At 29.8% G+C, this 19,550-nt stretch overlaps 1 protein-coding gene across 2 annotated transcripts; it reads left to right on the top strand.

The window, feature by feature from the left end:
- The first annotated feature begins 1,776 nt into the window (after positions 1-1,776).
- LOC124531358 (probable G-protein coupled receptor Mth-like 3) lies at positions 1,777-19,466 on the top strand. 2 transcript variants are annotated; one of them, XM_047105902.1, is made up of 9 exons: positions 1,777-3,188; positions 4,722-4,969; positions 6,417-6,600; positions 9,447-9,525; positions 14,628-14,812; positions 15,348-15,540; positions 16,853-17,043; positions 17,459-17,491; positions 18,141-19,466. In XM_047105902.1, exons 1-9 carry the CDS (start codon positions 2,213-2,215, stop codon positions 18,275-18,277), a joined length of 2,226 nt encoding a protein of 741 aa, XP_046961858.1. In that variant the 5' UTR covers positions 1,777-2,212; the 3' UTR covers positions 18,278-19,466. The 2 variants fall into 2 exon arrangements, with proteins under 2 accessions (XP_046961858.1, XP_046961859.1); XM_047105903.1 differs by lacking the exon at positions 17,459-17,491.
- The last annotated feature ends 84 nt before the right edge of the window (positions 19,467-19,550 follow it).

Here is a 19,550-nt window from a genome sequence, read left to right as displayed (position 1 = left end):
AAGATAGGTCATTAGCCACATATAAATGAAAAATTATTAAAACATTAAAAATAATATACCATAGAAAACAATTTCATATTTGTCGTTTGGCAAGAACATTGTGTATGGATTTAGACTGCATTGTTAACTTTGTTCGTTGTTTAAGTATTCAATTGGATGAATAGAAAAGAATAATATAAATGTAATACATAGACTATAATTGATACAAATTAATACATAAAGTTCATAATTCATTAAATTAATAAATCTAAAACTCCATTTTATTGCAATAAATATTGTATGCGCGCTCGATGGATGGCGTTGTACCTGTCTGAATCGTGCTAAGGTAATTCGATAAAATAATTCGATAATTTTCATATGATATCTATGAAATTTATGATATATAACCTATGAAAAACCATTTCGAAACTAAAAAAATATTGCAGTTGTTTACGTGTTATTTAGTTTAGTTATATTCAGTTTGTAAGTTATTAGTTAGATGAAGTCCAAGAAATTATGAGGTCACCTAAAAAAAAGAAAAAATACACTTACAAAAAATAAATGAGATCCCACCAAGAACATTAAATGTGAAAAAATGCCAAGTCTCTTGATGCAGTCTTTCTATAGTAAAAAGTTTTGAGATCTCATAGAAGCCAAGTCCTATTCAAATTATTTTGTAGTTATAAATCAACATTTAATAATTGTATCAATAGTTTTCTTTATATTATAATTATAGTGATTTGGAAATGAGCACAAGAAGAAACAAATAAAACAGCATATTTGGAGGAGTTGAAAGTTACACATAATCTTATCACAGGTCTCGTCAGCAACATTTGCTCACAATTCCAGGCAGCAAGCAGCTTTTAATTTGTGCTTATATTATACTCCAAATTATTCTATTTTTTTACAAATATTGCAAAACTTAACGATTTTAACAGTGAAACTTCTGCAAAGTATATAAACAATAAAATAAAGTTATAAAATAATACGTCGAAATATAAAGATAACTTTAAATTATAAAAATTGAACGCAGAGTCGCCCGAAAGGCAGAAAAAAACGAGCTATATCTATCATTAATAATTGAAAAAAAAAAAACCTAATCGAATTTCTACGAACTGTGTACAATGGACTGATAAATAATACGCGATTGGTTAACTGTATATATTACAACTACTGTTAACTCATAACAGTACCTGTATAGAGATTCCCGAAATTATAATACAATAAACTATGAACTGTTGTAGGAGATGAATCATTAAAAACTCTTTCTTAGTGCTTATCTACGTTCTACGAGTTTCTGCAAACTCTTTCACTATAGACCCACTGGTTAAGGCTGTGCGTTAAAATTACATAATTATATTACAGGTTAAATAAAAATAAAATCACATGGAGTTATAAATTAAGAATTGAGAAAATTTTGTTACCACTTTTTTTAGATATGAATCCTATTTAGATAAACATAGTCATGTTTTTCAGTGACAACTTTTCTTATCAATATACACTCTCGTATTTTTTTCTCGTAACATATGATAAATAGTAAAATTGTTAATTTTGCTATAGGAATTCTCCGTTACGAATTCAAATTCCAATTTTTCAATATTTTAAGAAAAATCATTATGAAATAGTTAAACAAAATTATTGTTTCAAACTAAGATGCATAATAAGTTGTATGATTCAATTATTTATGTTTTAGTCGAAAGGTTATTTACTTAGATTTCGAAGAAGCCAATCGGTCGACTAGCGATTATCAGTGCTTGATAACGATTGAATCGTCATCTTTGTCGCAATACTTATGATTCCACGTATCATACACGATACCAAGCGTTTAGTCGTAGTATTGTTTGGGGTACACATTAAGCAATAGTATATCGTTGTGTTTAACGAAAAGCAAATATTAGAATAGATATGAGGATGTTAAAGCTATAACTAGATTTATCACTGTATATAGTGCGTGTTTATGTGTATGTGTGTGTGTGAAACTTGCGGATACGACTTTTAGTGGGGGAGGAGCGGAAAGTCGAGTCAACAGCTTCAAGGGCGCTGCAGCCTCCCGCGAATAGTACTGATCATAGGAGCTTCGCAGCCGGCTTCATTCACCCGCCGCCGTTCAGCTACACCGCACGTTACATATTTTTCTTTCAAATAAACAATGCATTCCGTTACGATAGACATTCACCACCTGTTATAAGTTTATTTATTTGTGAAAATCACCGACTTGAGTTACGCTTAAACGATGTGGTCTTTGATTTTACTGTCTATAATTGTATTTGCAGTGGCGGGCACCATCGGTGCACTTAAAATAAGTGATGATCAGGAGGAACAAATTTTTCGTAAGTGTTGTCCTAAAAGCCAAAGCTTAATTAAAGTGTCTGAAGTTAATGAAACATTAAGTGAACGCTATGAATGTGTTGATCGTGAAAGCTTAAAGACAAGTTATAACATTTTTAGTGAACCTCTTTATGTTAGCAGTCGTGTCGTTATCAGAAATGGTCTTCCAGTTGATTGTGATGAATTACAAGCGGTACAAATTAATATATCTGAAACTGAAATCTTACCCTGGGAAAATGATTGCTACGACAGACTCGTAGCTGAAATCGTGAATGGAACTTTAAAACAAAATGTACCTAAAACAGTAGCTATTACTTGTAATCGGACTGAGATACAGATTTTAACTGACACAAAATTAAAAATACATGAATTTCGCAAATGTTGTCCTCGGGGGCAGCGTTTTGATACTGTTTACCACGAATGTCGAGATGTTGCTGATTTTCCAAAAATTGATGAAGATTGGTTAGTACAACAACTCAATGTTAGCTCCGGTAACATATTTGAAATAGAAAATGGCCTTCGTTGTAAATTTGAAGAATTCGCTGTGGAGTTACGTGATAGTGCTTACTTATTATCAGTTGAAGGAAGTACTTTATTCGCTTTAAGTAGAAGTGGAGAAAAAGACGGCAGATTCATGCCAGGTGAATGGTGTATGGACCAAGAATACGGGACTGATAGTTTAATAGCCCAAGTGTGTACACGAAATTGTGACACTTTCAGTGCTTTTTGTATACGTAAGTGTTGTCCTCTAGGACAACACTTTAAACTCCGCCGGTGTGGAAGTTATATTAGTACTTGTGTCCCTAACGAAGATCAAGAAGTATTATTTAATATTTCCACATATACACAACCATTACAAGAAGATTATGAAGATTTGTTGGGTAAGTGTCAATGCAGCAAAATATTATAAAAATATAAATTCAGTTCTAATCAAACAAAAAATAGTCTAATATTTCCTTGAACTCTTAAACTTTGAATGTGCTTCATAGTAGTATAGTATGTAAAGGTAGTAAAATTTGAAGATATGTTTTAATATTAGCAAACATTTTAAATTTAAACACATTGACGCCAATAAATAAAATATAGATAAATATACACAGAGCCTTACGTATTCCCACTATTATGACTAAATATTTTGTCACAAAATATTACAGCTAATAGCGGCACAACTTTTCAAACATCACACCTGATATCCACGGTATAGTTCTTTTTCATTTCATTAAATAGACAATTTTTGAAACAAAAAGTTTTATCAAAATCCGCTCATTGTTGTGTTCCCCGAGTTTAAAGCTTTATGTACTCGCCGTGAAGTGTCAATGATTATATATTAGCAGTAGATTATTTTTTAGAACGATTTGTACTAACGCAGTCGAGAACAATATATCGTATATACATATATATAAAATTAATGTTAATTTAAAAAATATCTGTGTAAAGAAATGTATTTTTATGTATTTGTTTAATACTACAAGTGCAATACTGTGACTCAAATTTTCACGATCTATTTTTGTTATCTGTCCTTATTACCTTGTGACTGGAAAAAAGTAAACATAATTAATAATAATTTAATTTGAATGTATCGATTGATTTGATAGTGTTTTGTAAGACAGAAGTTTTCTATAAATATAGATAAACCATATAATAGATAGATTATATTTATGAATTATATATAACAATTATATCTATGAATTTATATGACAGAATCAGTAGAATAAAACTGTAGTTGTTTCTTAAAATATAAGATATAACCATTCAATGAAAATGCAGGTACCTACTAAACTGAGTGAAATACCCAAAAGGCTATTGTGCATTCTTGTTTTGAAGCTACGCTATGGTGAAAGGTAAAAAAGGCTTGTGTTCTAAAATCTAATGCTTTACTTGTTTAAGTACGGGTATTACCTGTTTAAATTTTTCATTGCATTATAAAAATCACAAAGTGCCTTTTGTAAGGAAAATTATATCAAAGTTATAATATAAAGTAGAAAAAAAAATGTTATTGATGACGATGACGATTTTCCTGCGTCTTTGCGACATAAATATATCACGTTTATGTGTTTATTTATGTGTTTGTTTCTAAGTTTTCTTCACTAATTAAATATTAAAAGGGAATGTTTTATACAGTAAATCGTTACAGAGAGGCGACTTATGGACGCAAAGTAAATAGATTTATAATTATTTACTAATTAAAAATTACAAAAAAATACCTTGATAATAAAAACGAATAACATTATCACTTATTATTTTTTTATTTCCATTATCAAGTAAATAGGCGATAAATGAAATATGGTAAATCGGTTTTATCAAAATGTCTCGAAATTAATTTGCAAGATCTACATTCTCTAATACATTTTTCTAAAATACGGTACTGAATTAATTATAATTTTGTGCTGAATTTGCCTTTCCTTTTGTTTTAGACGTGATGGGCATGAGAATAGGCTTGCAATGTCCCGCGGGAAGATATGGACTCAATTCGTCACTTCCTCAAGATCAGCATCGTCTAACTCGAGAGTCTTACCTGGAGACGCCCACAGCTCTTACGAACAACTATTGTCTAGAGGTGTTTGATCGGCGGGAATGCCCTGGCAATAATGATGTCATCGTCAGCGGTGTGCTTTGTTTTTTACCAGCTACACAAATCAAGGATTTTCGTGTTTCTTTTATAGTAAGTAATATGGAAGCTACGATACGGGGAATTCTAAATACCTATGTATTATAATGCAATTTGTAAATAAAAATAACAAACTCCTTGGATATTGTTCTTTAAATGAAAAATTGTAGAATAATTCGTCAAAACGTCAATCATCATCTGAGGGCACGGCATTGCCCCAGCCAAGTCTCGAGCAAAACGGCCAAAATTGCCAAGTCACTATCATTATAATATAAAGAAAACTATTGATACAATTACTAAATGTTGATTTATAACTACATAATCATTTGAATAGGACTTGGCTTCTATGAGATCTCAAAACTTTTTACGATGGAAAGACTGCAGCGAGAGCCTTGGCATTTTTTACATTTAATGTTTTTGGTGGGATAATTATTACCCTAAAGTCAATAAGCAGTTGCCTCAATCTCATGTCAATTAAATTGCTTTAATAATAATAATAATTCATATAGCATCGTAATAAAATGTAGTTTTTTAAATAAAACAAATGCATGATCGTTTCAATGCATAAACTGGTGTTTATTTCAGCATGCATTTATTTTATTTAACACGTGATTTAAGAATTAGATCACAACGTTATTCGGCAATGACATAATGGTTCACTTTCTTGTAATAAACAAAATCTTTAATCTTTGTTTGGATAAATTAATTGTTTTAATCTTTATCTTAACTTAGTATTTTTATTTCACGCACATTAAATGTTCTTGATATGATTTTTATAATCTTCTTCGAAACGAGACTATGTGGCAAAAAATTGAAAAACGAAGATCTTAAACTTTCCTATATTGCTGATGAAAGATTGCTTTGAGATAATAAGTATATTTACATTAAATCTTCAGGGGTAGATGATCAATGGGTTGGAGATGAATTGGGTTATATATAATATTGCTTATTTAATAGTGAATCAGTTTGAGCTGCGAGCGGACATGGATATACTAGATATACATTATATATGTAGGATGTTTGTTTCAGTAATCTTTTATTTATAATCAAAGCTGTGTATTTATAGTAACAGTTAATCAAAAACATTTTATAGATAAAATATATTTTTAATCTTAAGCTTGTATGATAACATTATGCATATTTTGGGATATTGTTATTACATGACATAAACAACGTTAAAAGTTTTTAATAAATTACATTCAGGAAAATGTAAATAATGGTTTGCAAACTATAAATACACAGTTTGATTCGGAGACGATTCATTCAATTTCTAAAGAATCTCTCCTTCTTGTAGCAGATCCATAGTAGTTTTTATATTACGATTTTTTTAAGTTATGTATACATTGTGTTTATAATATAAATAAACCATGAAGGCAAATGAATAATATGCCTTATCATTGACCGTTGTTTAAGCGGCTTTAAAAAATAAGTCAAGTTTTGGAATGAATGAACATTTTAGTAGAGTAATTCGAAAAATGTTAAGAATCATTTTACTTTGTAGATAATAACAATTTCGAGTATATGCCTTGCATTGACTTTGGTCGTGTACTGTGCTTTGCCGGAGTTGAGGAACTTACATGGACGTACCCTGATCTGTCACGTGAGCATGATGCTGCTAGCGTGCTCGTGTCTCGCCAGGGTGCAACATAGTGCCGTTACAGACTATCGGCTGTGCACAGCGCTTGGTAAGCTAACTTCTATTTATAATAATTATAGTCGTATGTTAAGGACCTTTCAAATAGACTTTTTTTCCATTCATGATTTAATGTAATAAACGTATTTTGTTTGTTATTAAGTACAGACAGAAGCAAACGGAATAATGTTCATAGATTATTTTCATAAGAGCAATTATTTATAATGTTGAAGTGTCATGTATTTTACATGAATATAAAGATTTATTCTCTTTTAATTGATAAATTTTCGAAGCAACATTAATCTCTTTATAATATATCGCTCTCGGGCTATAAAACGTAACGGCTGTAAGCTTGAGCTACAATAAGGCTCTATATATTTTTTATTTATTAAGATGGTTTATGTGCAGCTTTTTTAAATTGTGGTTTGAAGTTACGGGTTCGCCTTGTTAATATAAGAACAATGGTACAAACACTTATTGAATACAAATTTTGATAAACAAGGATGCTTACTTGGTACACTATACACATATTAAAAAAAATTTGGAGTCTGTATATGTTGATTTTATCATTATGCAGGTTAGGAATTAATTTATTAATTCAAGTAACACTTCAATAAGATTTGATATTTTATTTCAATAGCGAATTGATTTAATCTATGTAGAAAGAGATTCTCCATCTCTTAAGTGTACTGAGCACATTAATGTAAGCCAGTGGACATAACACAGGGATCATTAAACCAGCATATTAATGTTTGTTTTAGGTATTGAGTACATTTGCGCTCTTTTTATATTCGACTGCGAACGAAAGTAAGAGTAGGACTGTAGGAGTAGCCTTTAATTAACATGATTCTTTCGGATTCGATTTGACGTAGCCATCAAAGCGTTCTGAAGTGCTTCATAAAATACGCTCCTTCTATAACAAAAAAATATTAACTCAGGCGTAGTGTATGTCCAGACTAGAACTGAGTATGTATTTTAATGTCAGTTCTGATTTTACAAAGAATTACAACATACCAACATCAATGTTAATACATAAACTTCTATCAATTTTACTAATGGAATTCTACGAGAGATATTTTGGTTTGATACATTTCTTAATTTAATGTCATTGTTTTGCTTTCACGTTTTATTTATTCAAACAATCTTCATAAAATTAGCATAGGCCGTATTACAGGGACGGGCAATGGATACTTTATATTCAAGTAAGTCACTTAGCTTTTTTGGTATACAGAAAAATGTACTGACATTCTTATTATAATATATCGTGATTATGTTTTGAATTGGTACAGACACGTTTGAAGCAATCAATATATAAATATGTGTATATTCTCAAATTTAAATAACAATTAAAAATGTAAATACCATATAGTATTAATATTTGACATACAGAGTTATATTAATATACAACATACGTACGTACGTAGTTTAAGTATTTAAATATTAAACTTGTAATGGTTGTGTTATATTTACCATGACGCCATTTTCAGAGTACCTATCTTGTTTAAGAGTATACTCGATAATCCGCCTCAGCTTTGCAAGGAATCCTTATGAGGGTTATATATCCGAAATTATTTTAAATATTTATTGAAAAATGTAAAGATTATTAATAAATTTCGTAGAAAGCAAAGCTGAATATAGGCTATTTTTTAAGTTGTCTGAAAAGATGTGTAATGAAGCTGCGTATATAAATACTTATAGAGATAATATATGAATGTTACAAAATTATGAACAAAATACACATCTCACATGTAGCCTTCATCATAAAGTTGAACAAACTGTGTAGAACTACTGACCTTTTTCATCTGTTAAAATAAATGCGTTAATATTATGCAATACTATATACGTATATAAATATAATATTAAGGTAAATAACATGTGACAAAATCAAAGTGCAAAGAAATAAAAACCAAAAAATAATAACTAGAACAAAAAAAAACAATTAATTTTCAGCTTGTATATGATCTTTAAAGAGGTAAAAAGAATGTGAACGTCTTATGTATACTGCTAAATAGATCGACGAAACGGAAAAAAATGTTTAGTACCTACTTATAATTAACACGAAAAAGTCTTTGATTAGGATAATAGTAATCTAAATAATTAGACTGTTCGTTTATAGTTTGGGTGTGTTAGAAATAACAAAAATATAGTAGAAAATTTAAAGAATAAAATGTTAGCGCTGCAGTATTGACTTAGCTTCAAGAGGTTTTTGTAAAAAAATAAAATACACAATTACACTTGAAATCAGAATCACTTGATTCACAATAATCATAACTTTCCAATGACGAAACCAAAAATGATATTAAGTTAAAGAGCGCAATGATCTTGTGTTGTTTTTAAAATAGTATTTAATATTATACATTCCCATTAATATATGTATAAGTACATATGAAGTTATGACTGTAAAATATTGTCAAAAGATAAAAAGTCGCCACTACTCTCATTATTCATTGTCATTAAAACATTATCTTTTTATCAGAACAATTCGAGTTACTGATAGAGATGATTAATTATAATTATTAAGGACTACTACTTTAATACTAGAGTGTTTTACTTTGTGATAAAGTTGCAGAAATACAATGAGAAACAAATTTCAGTTTTAATTATTTCATTTATTATAGTTATAGAATAATTAAGCCAAAGCTTTTCTTTATTTTGATAACAAATCTATGAGATGGAAAAGATTTTTCCAATCTTGATAAATATTTTATAAAATTCAATTATTGTTGTAAGTTTAAAGAGATTGATACATAACATACTTTTCTAATACAGACAACATTTTCTACACATTGTAAACATGTTATAAACACGTAAAATGAAAATAATCCGTGGCATGAAGTGTTTGAGACCAAATGTATGTTATTTTACCGTTTGCCGATGATTTGTTCATTGTTTGTACAGGGTACGGCATATACTTCGGTTTTGTGGCGGCGTTTGCTTGGCTCAACGTCATGTGCTTCGACATCTGGTGGACATTTGGGTAAGATTACTGTGTGTGCTAAAATTATAATGTAAATATTAATATCTGAATAATATTGATTGAAGTTATCTTGTTAAAGGAATTAATCTAACCAATACCTCTTTATATAATCCGTATAAAAACTAAACACTTAATAAGTAATATGCATATTTTGAGGATTGAAAAAAAGAAACATCTCCAAAGTACTTTGTCATTAATAAATACAAAGTTTAAGTTTTGAAAGCTTTACGGTATACAGCACTTGCATAGTGTAAATAAAATTAAATCCTTTCACATTAATAAATAAATAAGATAGTAAACTATCTCGCTAGTATTAATTTGTGGCTTTCATTGAATATTTACCGTAGCGTGTAGAAATCAATGGCGCTTGTTTCATCGATACTTTTAAGAAATTGTTGGCAATATCGTTAGTTATGTGTTTACATTCGTCCGTAGAGTTTCTTAGTAAATCTACAGAACTTCTTCAAACGGTTGCGTTTAATGTATACGATGTAATTATAGAATTATGAGATGATGAAACACATACAAAGTTTGTTATAAAAAATTGGAACAAAATGAATATAACATCATTTATAATAATTTGAAAATTAGGTAACTATAGAAATTGCGGTATTTTATCAAAAAAAGTATCATCACAATCCAAATGTTCTCAGAAATAATAGCGAAAGCTATTTTAAATCAACTATAACAAGATTACTTAAGTAATTGTGTCATCAATTCTTAGTAGGGAGTGGGAGGTTCACGATAATCTGTTTTGTCTTTTTACACCCTTGTGCCTCAATGCCAATGTCTCAACCAACGCCTAATTCTAAACTAGCCAAGTGAGTGTTCTCTACAAATTAATATTTGTTTGACCATCGTCTACATTGTGCTATATTTTTCTAGCAAACAATGTTATTGATAAATATAATCTGTGTTACAAATATTACTTGGAAAATTAATCAAATCAAATTATGTCAATAATTCTTTTGTTTGTACTGTTTGATGAAACGAAAATCACTTCTTGAGAATGAAGAATGAATGAGAATATTTATACTGAAAATATCTTTAATAATCGTTTTTAAGAGGCCATGCTGTCCTAGCCTACCCTAGGTTTGATTATCTGTCTGTGAATGTAAACTGTTGGACAATCGATGATGATGTTCGGCATTTGTATTCCAACCGCCACAAGCCCTTTTACTTATGTAGTTCGGTGACATTCTCTCTCAAGATTGCCAAGATATCATGTCTTCACCTATTCGAGTAGCGTTTAGCTTACTTTACATTAAAACGTTACTTAAATCCAATTGATCTAATTATCTTGATTTATATTTATTGTAATTTTATATTTTAGTAATTTAATTTTATTAATCACAGCAATTAATTTAAAAATAACGTGGATATACCACATACATATTTTGTCCGTGTTTGTAGAATTGTTTAGCTGTTATTGAATGAATCATTTTCAAATGTCTTACTATTTGCAGAGAACATTAGACACTAAAGAAATATCTTGAATTAATTTATTTTGTTACTGAGTAAAGCTTTTATGTACAGAAAATTAATTTATCATTTTATTAAATTATAAAATACTAATTTACTGAGTTGGTTATACTGGTGTAATAGTGTTGCTTTTCACAATATTTTTTTAAACATATTACTCTTTTTCTTTGAGCGTATATTGTACAAAATTAAATAAAAACTACAACTTACTATTAAATTCCACTTTAACAATAATTTATATTAGGATTTTATTATATATTTTCCTTCAACGGGGCCAGCGATAATAGTATTATAATTTTTCTTGTTTAGCGATAGGTAGCTTTACTATATTTAACGTTACCTGTCAATAACTCTTAAATTTTGGATGTGGATGAAGTATTCGCCTAAAAATCATTTCATATGTTACAAATTTGCCCAACTTAGTTCAGCTGAGCATTACATTAGGAATGTATACTCCGTGGGGACAGTCATATGAAGTAATCATTAAAATGCAATTTAATTTCTATGTTCAAATCTCTCTCTCTCTGATTAGTGATAAAAAACATATTCAAAGTGACATCAATAATTCTATTTTTAAAGCAGTTTACGGTATTCTTAGCACGATCTTTTATAAAATTAGCATTTAATATTCGTGCATTTTAGTATGTATTCGTAACCAGATTTTATAGCATGAGATTTTAAAGAATAATATTATTTAATTATTGTAGTCAATTATGTATTTCAAAAAATCATGTGTCCATTCTAAGTATTGCACAATATAGCAGCAACTGAAATGGAATTAGTCATCTACTTTAATCCAATTTCATAATTAGGATTATATAATGTATAATGCGACGTGTCTATTGGGATAAAATTTTGCACGGGAACTTTTTAGGGAAGGTATGTTGGTATGAAGCACTAAGAAAGGATTTTTAAAATAGGAAGTTATATATTTATATCATTCATTTTCAAAATTTGATGCCTAAAAATGATATTAGACTCATATTGATATTGATGTTTTTTTTAATTATAAAAAAATTTAGCCATTTATCAATTTTCAAACATAAAAATGTATCTATAGGCAACTATGGTTAGTAAAAACCTGTATATAATACTTGACTTAATTACTCACAAATTTAGAGAAATTCTGCATTATTTTTTCAATGAGAGTACAATACATTTTTTCGCATATTATGTGCATACTCTTTTAATATGAAATAAATATATTATATTTGCACAGTGTATAGTTGAATTAAAATACAATGAACTATACAGACATTAATAAACTATTAAAATTACATTTAAGATTTTTATGAATGGTTTCCTTTCATACGTACTTTGCTATGAATATGAATGTTAAAACGTGAGTCATTTCTCACGTATATAAATAAAGAATCTGTTCGTGTGTGCTGTTAATGTCAGTCAACGTTATATTTCAATTAAACAACAGAAAAAGCTAAATATCTAAGTTTAAGTTAATGAAAACCGACATTCACTTTACTTATTAGCCATAAAACAGGCGGGGCTCTAATTAACAAACATCACTGTCAGTTGGGAATTTTCGGGTATTACACATTAATTTGTACAGGTCGAATAAAAACATTGAGCTAAAATTAAACCGTGTGTGACGTGAGGAAGTACGTATCATAAAATTAATAAATGCTAAAACATTTGGTATATGTTAACGTGCGAGCTCAATTGTTTACAGTAGCGATACCTTCGGCGTGAATATTCAGGTGAAGTTTCTTGCGTGTACTATTGCAGGGTATTCGTTCATAACCAAAACAAAAATATCGCACGTTGAAAGATACAGTGAAATATTTAAAAAGAACACTTGACTTATTATACGTAAAAGTTTAGTTGTAATCGACTTTATTCAGATTCATTTGATACATTGTAGGATGATTTGATGATTCGAATTTCGAATGATAATTCGATATTGCCAAAACACGGACGATTAGACGAGAAAAGATTGCTCCATCTTACATATTTAGTTGAGCAACGTTGAGCAACATTGAGCGACTGAAACTATCTTGTCGGTTTCATACAACACCATGAAATCCACGCTTAATAAATGAAATGTTCAAAATGGTTAATCTGCAAACTACCAGCAAATTATTTATGACCTCCGACACGAGCGATTAATTATTTTTTTCAGTTCGGCATTACAAATAAGTCTCACTTATAAATAGATATATTACTGGCTAAGAGCTCGTAAATCGTATAACAATAATGATATTACTTCACAGTATGAGAACGGTAAGGCGTAAATTTTATGAGTGTATATTATGAGTAGTATTGATTTACGGTTTTATAGGTTTGTGCTTACTGATCGAGGGCAATAATTATCTAATAACAACGTTAGCTTATCGCCACTTTTTCGTTATCACTTATTTGCCCGCTATCAGATAATTATCGCAAAGCTTTTCGTATCGTTGAGCGCTTAATATCCGTGACTCACGGAGTGGGGGGAGTGGGAGGGTTGTAAAATTATATTGATGTAATACAAAACGTACCCATTAGTTATGATTATAACGCCTTTAATGTTTTTTCTCGAAAATCTCGAAATCGGTATTTTTATTAATATTATAAATATGTAAAAAAATAAATAGTTTGGCGTATTAAATATGTCCTTACCAAAATATTTGCAATAGTAGGTATATAGATAATGTTTGTTGTTTGATGGTCTAGTGCTCAATCAGATATATTTTTATCGGTTAAATGAAAACCACATTTGCCTTCTACCAAATTAATTAAAAATAATAAATGGTATAATATACTTAATATTACTACTAACCAATATTACACAAAAAATCATAATACCATCGAATTAATTTTGAGAAATTGTAGGTTATTAGATGAATATTGTGTAATCGAGTAGTTAGTAGTTTACTTAGATTATTATAATTATTCCGGTATTAATGATTTTTCTAAATTTCAAGGACAAATTTAAATATTGTATGTATTATTTATCAATTATCAGAGTTTGGCAAAAACTAAAAAAAGTTATATTAAGCTTTGCGCCTGCGATCCCGAGGTTACGTCACAAGCGTTGCGAGTCCATAAATTAAGAAAAGAATATCCATCTTACGCTTACGCAAACTGATCGTTTCTTCTGCTTGTGTGTTTTCTGCGTATTTTATATGAATACATTGTTTATACATTTCAGACATGTTATAACAAAGATACGCTCAGTCTTTTCTAAAATAGTTAAACTTTTTTGACAGCAGGTACATGAGATTCCCTTAAATAAAAAATAGTACAATTACAAAACAATTATAAAATATATTTTTTTATAAAATTTGTATATTACAAACTGAAATTTATTTGCCGAATCTATAGGTACATATGTTTATTTTTATTGGTTTGGTTGAATTAATATCTTAATTTGCAACGAATGTCCGATTAAACGGTTAAAAATATTATTTTTAAGGAATCAAAGCTAATATATCTATGCTAATGAGATTTTGAGATGGGCCGCTTTGGGTGAATTAAATTAAGAAAAAAATCTTTATTTTCCCGTTACTACGGCGTTGTGTAAACAACGTATGCGTCATATGTTAGTGATGTTAAATCGTAGAAATTGCTGTCATAAACTTATGTTGAATTATTATAATTTTAACGATTTTTTTTTATCTTAGGAGTGTCCGTACGGTGAAACCTTTGCGAAAATCCGGTTCAGATCGACGCAGATTCATCTGGTATTCTCTTTATGCCTGGAGCATCACGATCCTGCTTACATTGACGATGTTCCTTTTGGATCGATACCCTATCTCTCCTGATTTGGACGCTAATATTGGGACTGGAGCCTGCTGGTTCGGGACACGTAAGTTTATATTATGAATATCTTAGTAGTTACATTATGATGTAATAAAAACCGAATATTTACTTACTAAGCCTCAGATGTAAATGTTATGAACGTATGTTCATTCGAGATTCCATCAACACCAGTTACTACGTGTACGGTACTAAATTTTTGATGTATATTCATATGAAAATATACGTTTTTTAACGATACGATTTGGTATGATAACACATTGATTGATAAACCATAGATGTCACGCTAAGTAAAATATCTTACCTAATGAATAAAGAAATTATTATAATATGCAATTGAAAAATTTACATATCAATTTTATCAAGAATCCATTATGTAAATGCTTAATTTGTTTTTATAATCAGCTTTATGCTCGGCGCCGAAGGAAAACATCGTGAGGTAACATGCACGTATTGGATGATAATTTGTCACAAATGCAAAAAAAATAGCTTAGCCTTTTAGAGTAGACTTTGGCCTAGCGATGGGATATTTGCAGACTGTTTCTTTTGCTTTACAATTTGTAACTTATTTTCTTCGTTTCTAGTTCAAAACACACATTCGGACTGGCCGCATTATATATTTTTCGTAGTACCAATGGGCTTGGTGACGTGTACCAATTTCGTATTGTGGCTCCTTACGGCACGACATTGCGCCCAAGTTAAATCTGAAGTCCATCGCCTCCAAGCTGGTTCGGTGGGAGACCGCGCAAAGAGAAGATTTAGAATCGACAGAGCCAAGTAGGTTTATTTTATTTCTTTAAAGTAGAAAATAAGCTATTAGAGTATGAAAATCCAAATTATATTGAAGTATTCAAATAATTATACATTATGTACTTTTTGAATTCAAATTTGAATTATCTTTTCGAAGCCAGAAGAATAGTATTTTTTTAGTCGAGGTTTATAGGTCATGTAAGTTTAATTAATTATTTATCACGCATTGATCACGCATACGTACAATGTAAATACATACCGTACACAGACCCCTTAGAGACTTCCCTTAGAGATATGTTTGGTTGTTAATAATATATACAGTTAGTTTCGTTATGATACGAAATACCTAATGTTTATCTTATTTTTATCTGTCATAGGCGGAAGGCTTTTAGCAGTATCTATTGATAACAAACTATGAGAAGACAAATTCCCAACATGTATCTATAATTCACGTAAATTTTATATTCTATCATAAATGATTCATATACAACTATAAAGACACGACAAGACAAAATTGGTACTAAAACCATTTAACCGTGTCGATCATTATTAATGGTCTCTTTGCTCGTTAAATTGGTTTTGCCGCCGCAGAAGTGACGTTACCCTGAAATTAATGCTTACTAGTAGAAGAAAACCTTTAACAAATACACAAAAACATCGCCACTTTTCTTAATGAAGAATATTTTTTTTACCTGATTTGAAAGTGTATATTATGAGAAGATGATATTTTGAATATTTTTTTGATTTTAAATAATAAATTGAATATGGAATCTGTACTATTAATGAGAATCAATTTTTGACGTAATTATGACTGATGGACTGACTCATATACCACTAAACCGATCGCAATTAAATTAGATATAGACGTTACCTCGCTGTTTACACCGCTATATAAATTAGGGTGTTAATGAGGAAAATAACGTGAACACCGGCGAGTCATGTTCTGTAGGTACTCATCAGAAGAAACATAATTATATCTTCATATCCACAAAGTCTAGACACCAAATATAGTATACAATGATAACAATTTCCTTTGCGTTCAAGTACCTAAGTCTAATGTCTACGTCTATGTGATTACGTTGATTGGTTTTGTGTGAGAATAAAGTGACAATAATAGAATACGTGATACTATAACAAAATGTAAAATATCGTGAGGAAACCCTCAAGGGTCTAATTTCAATAAATTTTTTGTATATCTAACATGTTTATCCACCAACCCGTATTGGAGCAGAGTAGTTTAATTGGTTTTAAACATTTCCACAAAGGAAGAGGTCTTAGCCAAGCAGTTTATAGGTTTTAGTTTTAAGATTTTTTTTACTTTTATGTTTTTTTTTTATAGATATATTCTTACTGGAAAGTTATGGGTGGTGATGGGAGCAGGCTGGGTGTCGGAGCTCCTCTCGACCATAGTCTCCGAACCACAATGGCTTTGGAATATCGTGGATCTCTTCAATGAGTTACAAGGCGTGTTTATATTCCTTATTCTCATAGTGAAGCCGAAGCTATATTATCTTATAAGAAAACGCCTCGGTGAGTATAATTCTTGTGAATATTCAATTATTATAATATAGTAAAGGATTGTAATGTGGCTTACATGACACAAAGGCAACAGTCATAAATAATTATCTATGTATGTTATTGTCTATGTTTTTTTTGTCTAATGTCTTCATTACTAAAGTAAGGTTTATTTGTAGAGGTGATAAATTAAAGTCTTTGCATAGCTCTAACGTACAGCAACAATGTATGAATAATTCATCATTTTGATTAATGGGGATTCTTACACGTATTTAGCATCGCAGAATGTTGTGATGAATTTGATATTTATTAAGCTTTAAAAAAATTTACATAAATTTATACTTGGGGCTTGGAATTGGATTACTCTATGTAACATATTTTATTTTAATAGTATATAGATTATTATTTATTAAGGATATATTTTTTACAGTTCCTGGTTATTCTCGGGCTCCGATTGACACAAGTATATATTAATATTAATCGCTGTTGTTATTTTTCGTTATTAATAGCTAATAATATGTGCTGAAAGCAATGTATGCGTAATATTTTTTTAGTTATTTTAGTTTTGGTTTCGTATTCATCTAATAATTTAACAATATAAAAAATAACTTTATTAATGTGGGCGATCTCATTGTTAATATAAAAACTCGCTAAACACCGAACATGATAACATAATATTTGTAACGCTATCACGAAAGTAATGCGTTAATCACACTGATTTATCTGGCTTTGCAATCGTATTATAATAACCGCGACTGCGATTATAATTTCGTGCCCTTACTGATACTTCACACCTACGCATTAAATTCGTAGTGATTAATGTGCATGGATATGTATTATTTAATGTTATATTAGTTCAGTCATAATGGCATATAAATGCATGAGAACAAACAGGTCTGATTTTTTAATAGTGTATAGAGGGTGCTTCGAAATTTTTTGTCTAAAATTGTCGATCTAGATTTTCCAGCTTCTTCCACCATCTTGAAATATAAATAAATGTTGGTCAATGCAATATCCAAAAAACAGCCTTTCAGTTCACTTGCATTTTAAAATGTATATGATGACTGGACTATATAAACATGTAACACAATTAACTTGTACTAATATCACAGGGTTGGAGAAGCCGGACACGCGGAACAACGCCACTTCATCAGGTCGAACATCCTCCACCTTTCTCTCGAGAACTATCAGTTCAGACGAGCGAACAAATTTGCGGATATCTTTACCGAATAACATTAAGCAACCTTAAAAACATTCATATTTTTTATAGAGTTCTTACCACATGACATTTGAGTATATTTTTTTTAATTAGTAAGGACACGTTATATCTAAGCAACGATGTTTTTAATTAGCATTGCCTGTTTGATTCTAGTTGCACGTTTTATTGATCACCTAATTTAGTGACAGCAGGTGAGCTGTATACTTACCGTATACTCTGCGTGCGGCGTCTGGAAGTATGTGTAATTGTAATTTTAAAACAATCATTATTGCGATAAAACGATGTCAGCATGTGCTTAATATGATATATTTTCATTCCCTGTATTCATTCTTGTTTAGTTTCAATAAATATTGTAAACGTATAGGTTTAGTAAGAGATCTAAGAGTTTAAGACAGGTTAAGAAATACTGTGATTTAAAAGTGTGCTTAGTTCGGATTCTCAACTACCTCTTGTCATACTTCGTTTCGGTCGGGCGTCCCCATTTAAATATATCAATTTAAATTTCTTATTTGTGGTCGTACTTGTTCGATACGTATTTTGTCATATATCAATAGATTCGCCTCAACAATATTGTCGTACAAGAAAAGATCGAGGTCGATCGATTAATCGGAGAAGTACTTTTCGATGTTTTGCTTTTAATTTAATCATATATCCCTTATTCGTGTGTACATCATTAGATACATAAGTCATTTTAGCTCGTTGAATTGCGTGTTCGAGTTGATTAATATGGAAGTGCGAAAGCATGTTATAAGTATACAATTTCCGCTAACAGTTATTAAATATAAAATTTGTTACAAAGTATCCTTATACGAATCTATAAAGACTCAAAAAATACACTTTAAAAATGTTTTACAATTAAATTTTCCAATCATAATTTTTCATTATTTTTAAGATTACTTATTATAGCATTAGCATTTTTTTGTTTTTAATTTAGCATTTGTGTAAGTTTCCGTTGTAATTATAATGTAAGCGAACGATTGAGTATTATATATATATTAGTATTCTTATACGAAATTGCTGGATTACCGTCTATGCCGTTCAGTGATTCTATTAGGGAGATTTACATACTTGTAGACTATCTAGTCATAGAATAAGATATGAAATGATTTAACGATATTGATCTTGCACAGAATATTTTAATGCAAATGAAGGTGTTATGCTTTTTATTATTGCAATGATTATAAAAAAAAAAATATAATAAACTTTATGATGAGAAAAATTCTAGATGTTTTTTTTTACTTCTCTATTTCTATGTCTTAACCATTTAAACAAATGTGTTTTTAATATCATGACATCCAGCCAA

The sequence above is a fragment of the Vanessa cardui genome, chromosome 7 (assembly GCF_905220365.1).
Source record: "Vanessa cardui chromosome 7, ilVanCard2.1, whole genome shotgun sequence".
Taxonomy (NCBI): Eukaryota; Metazoa; Arthropoda; class Insecta; order Lepidoptera; family Nymphalidae; genus Vanessa; species Vanessa cardui.
Note: the sequence above shows the minus strand (reverse complement) of the source record. Positions and strands in the feature narration are given on the sequence as shown.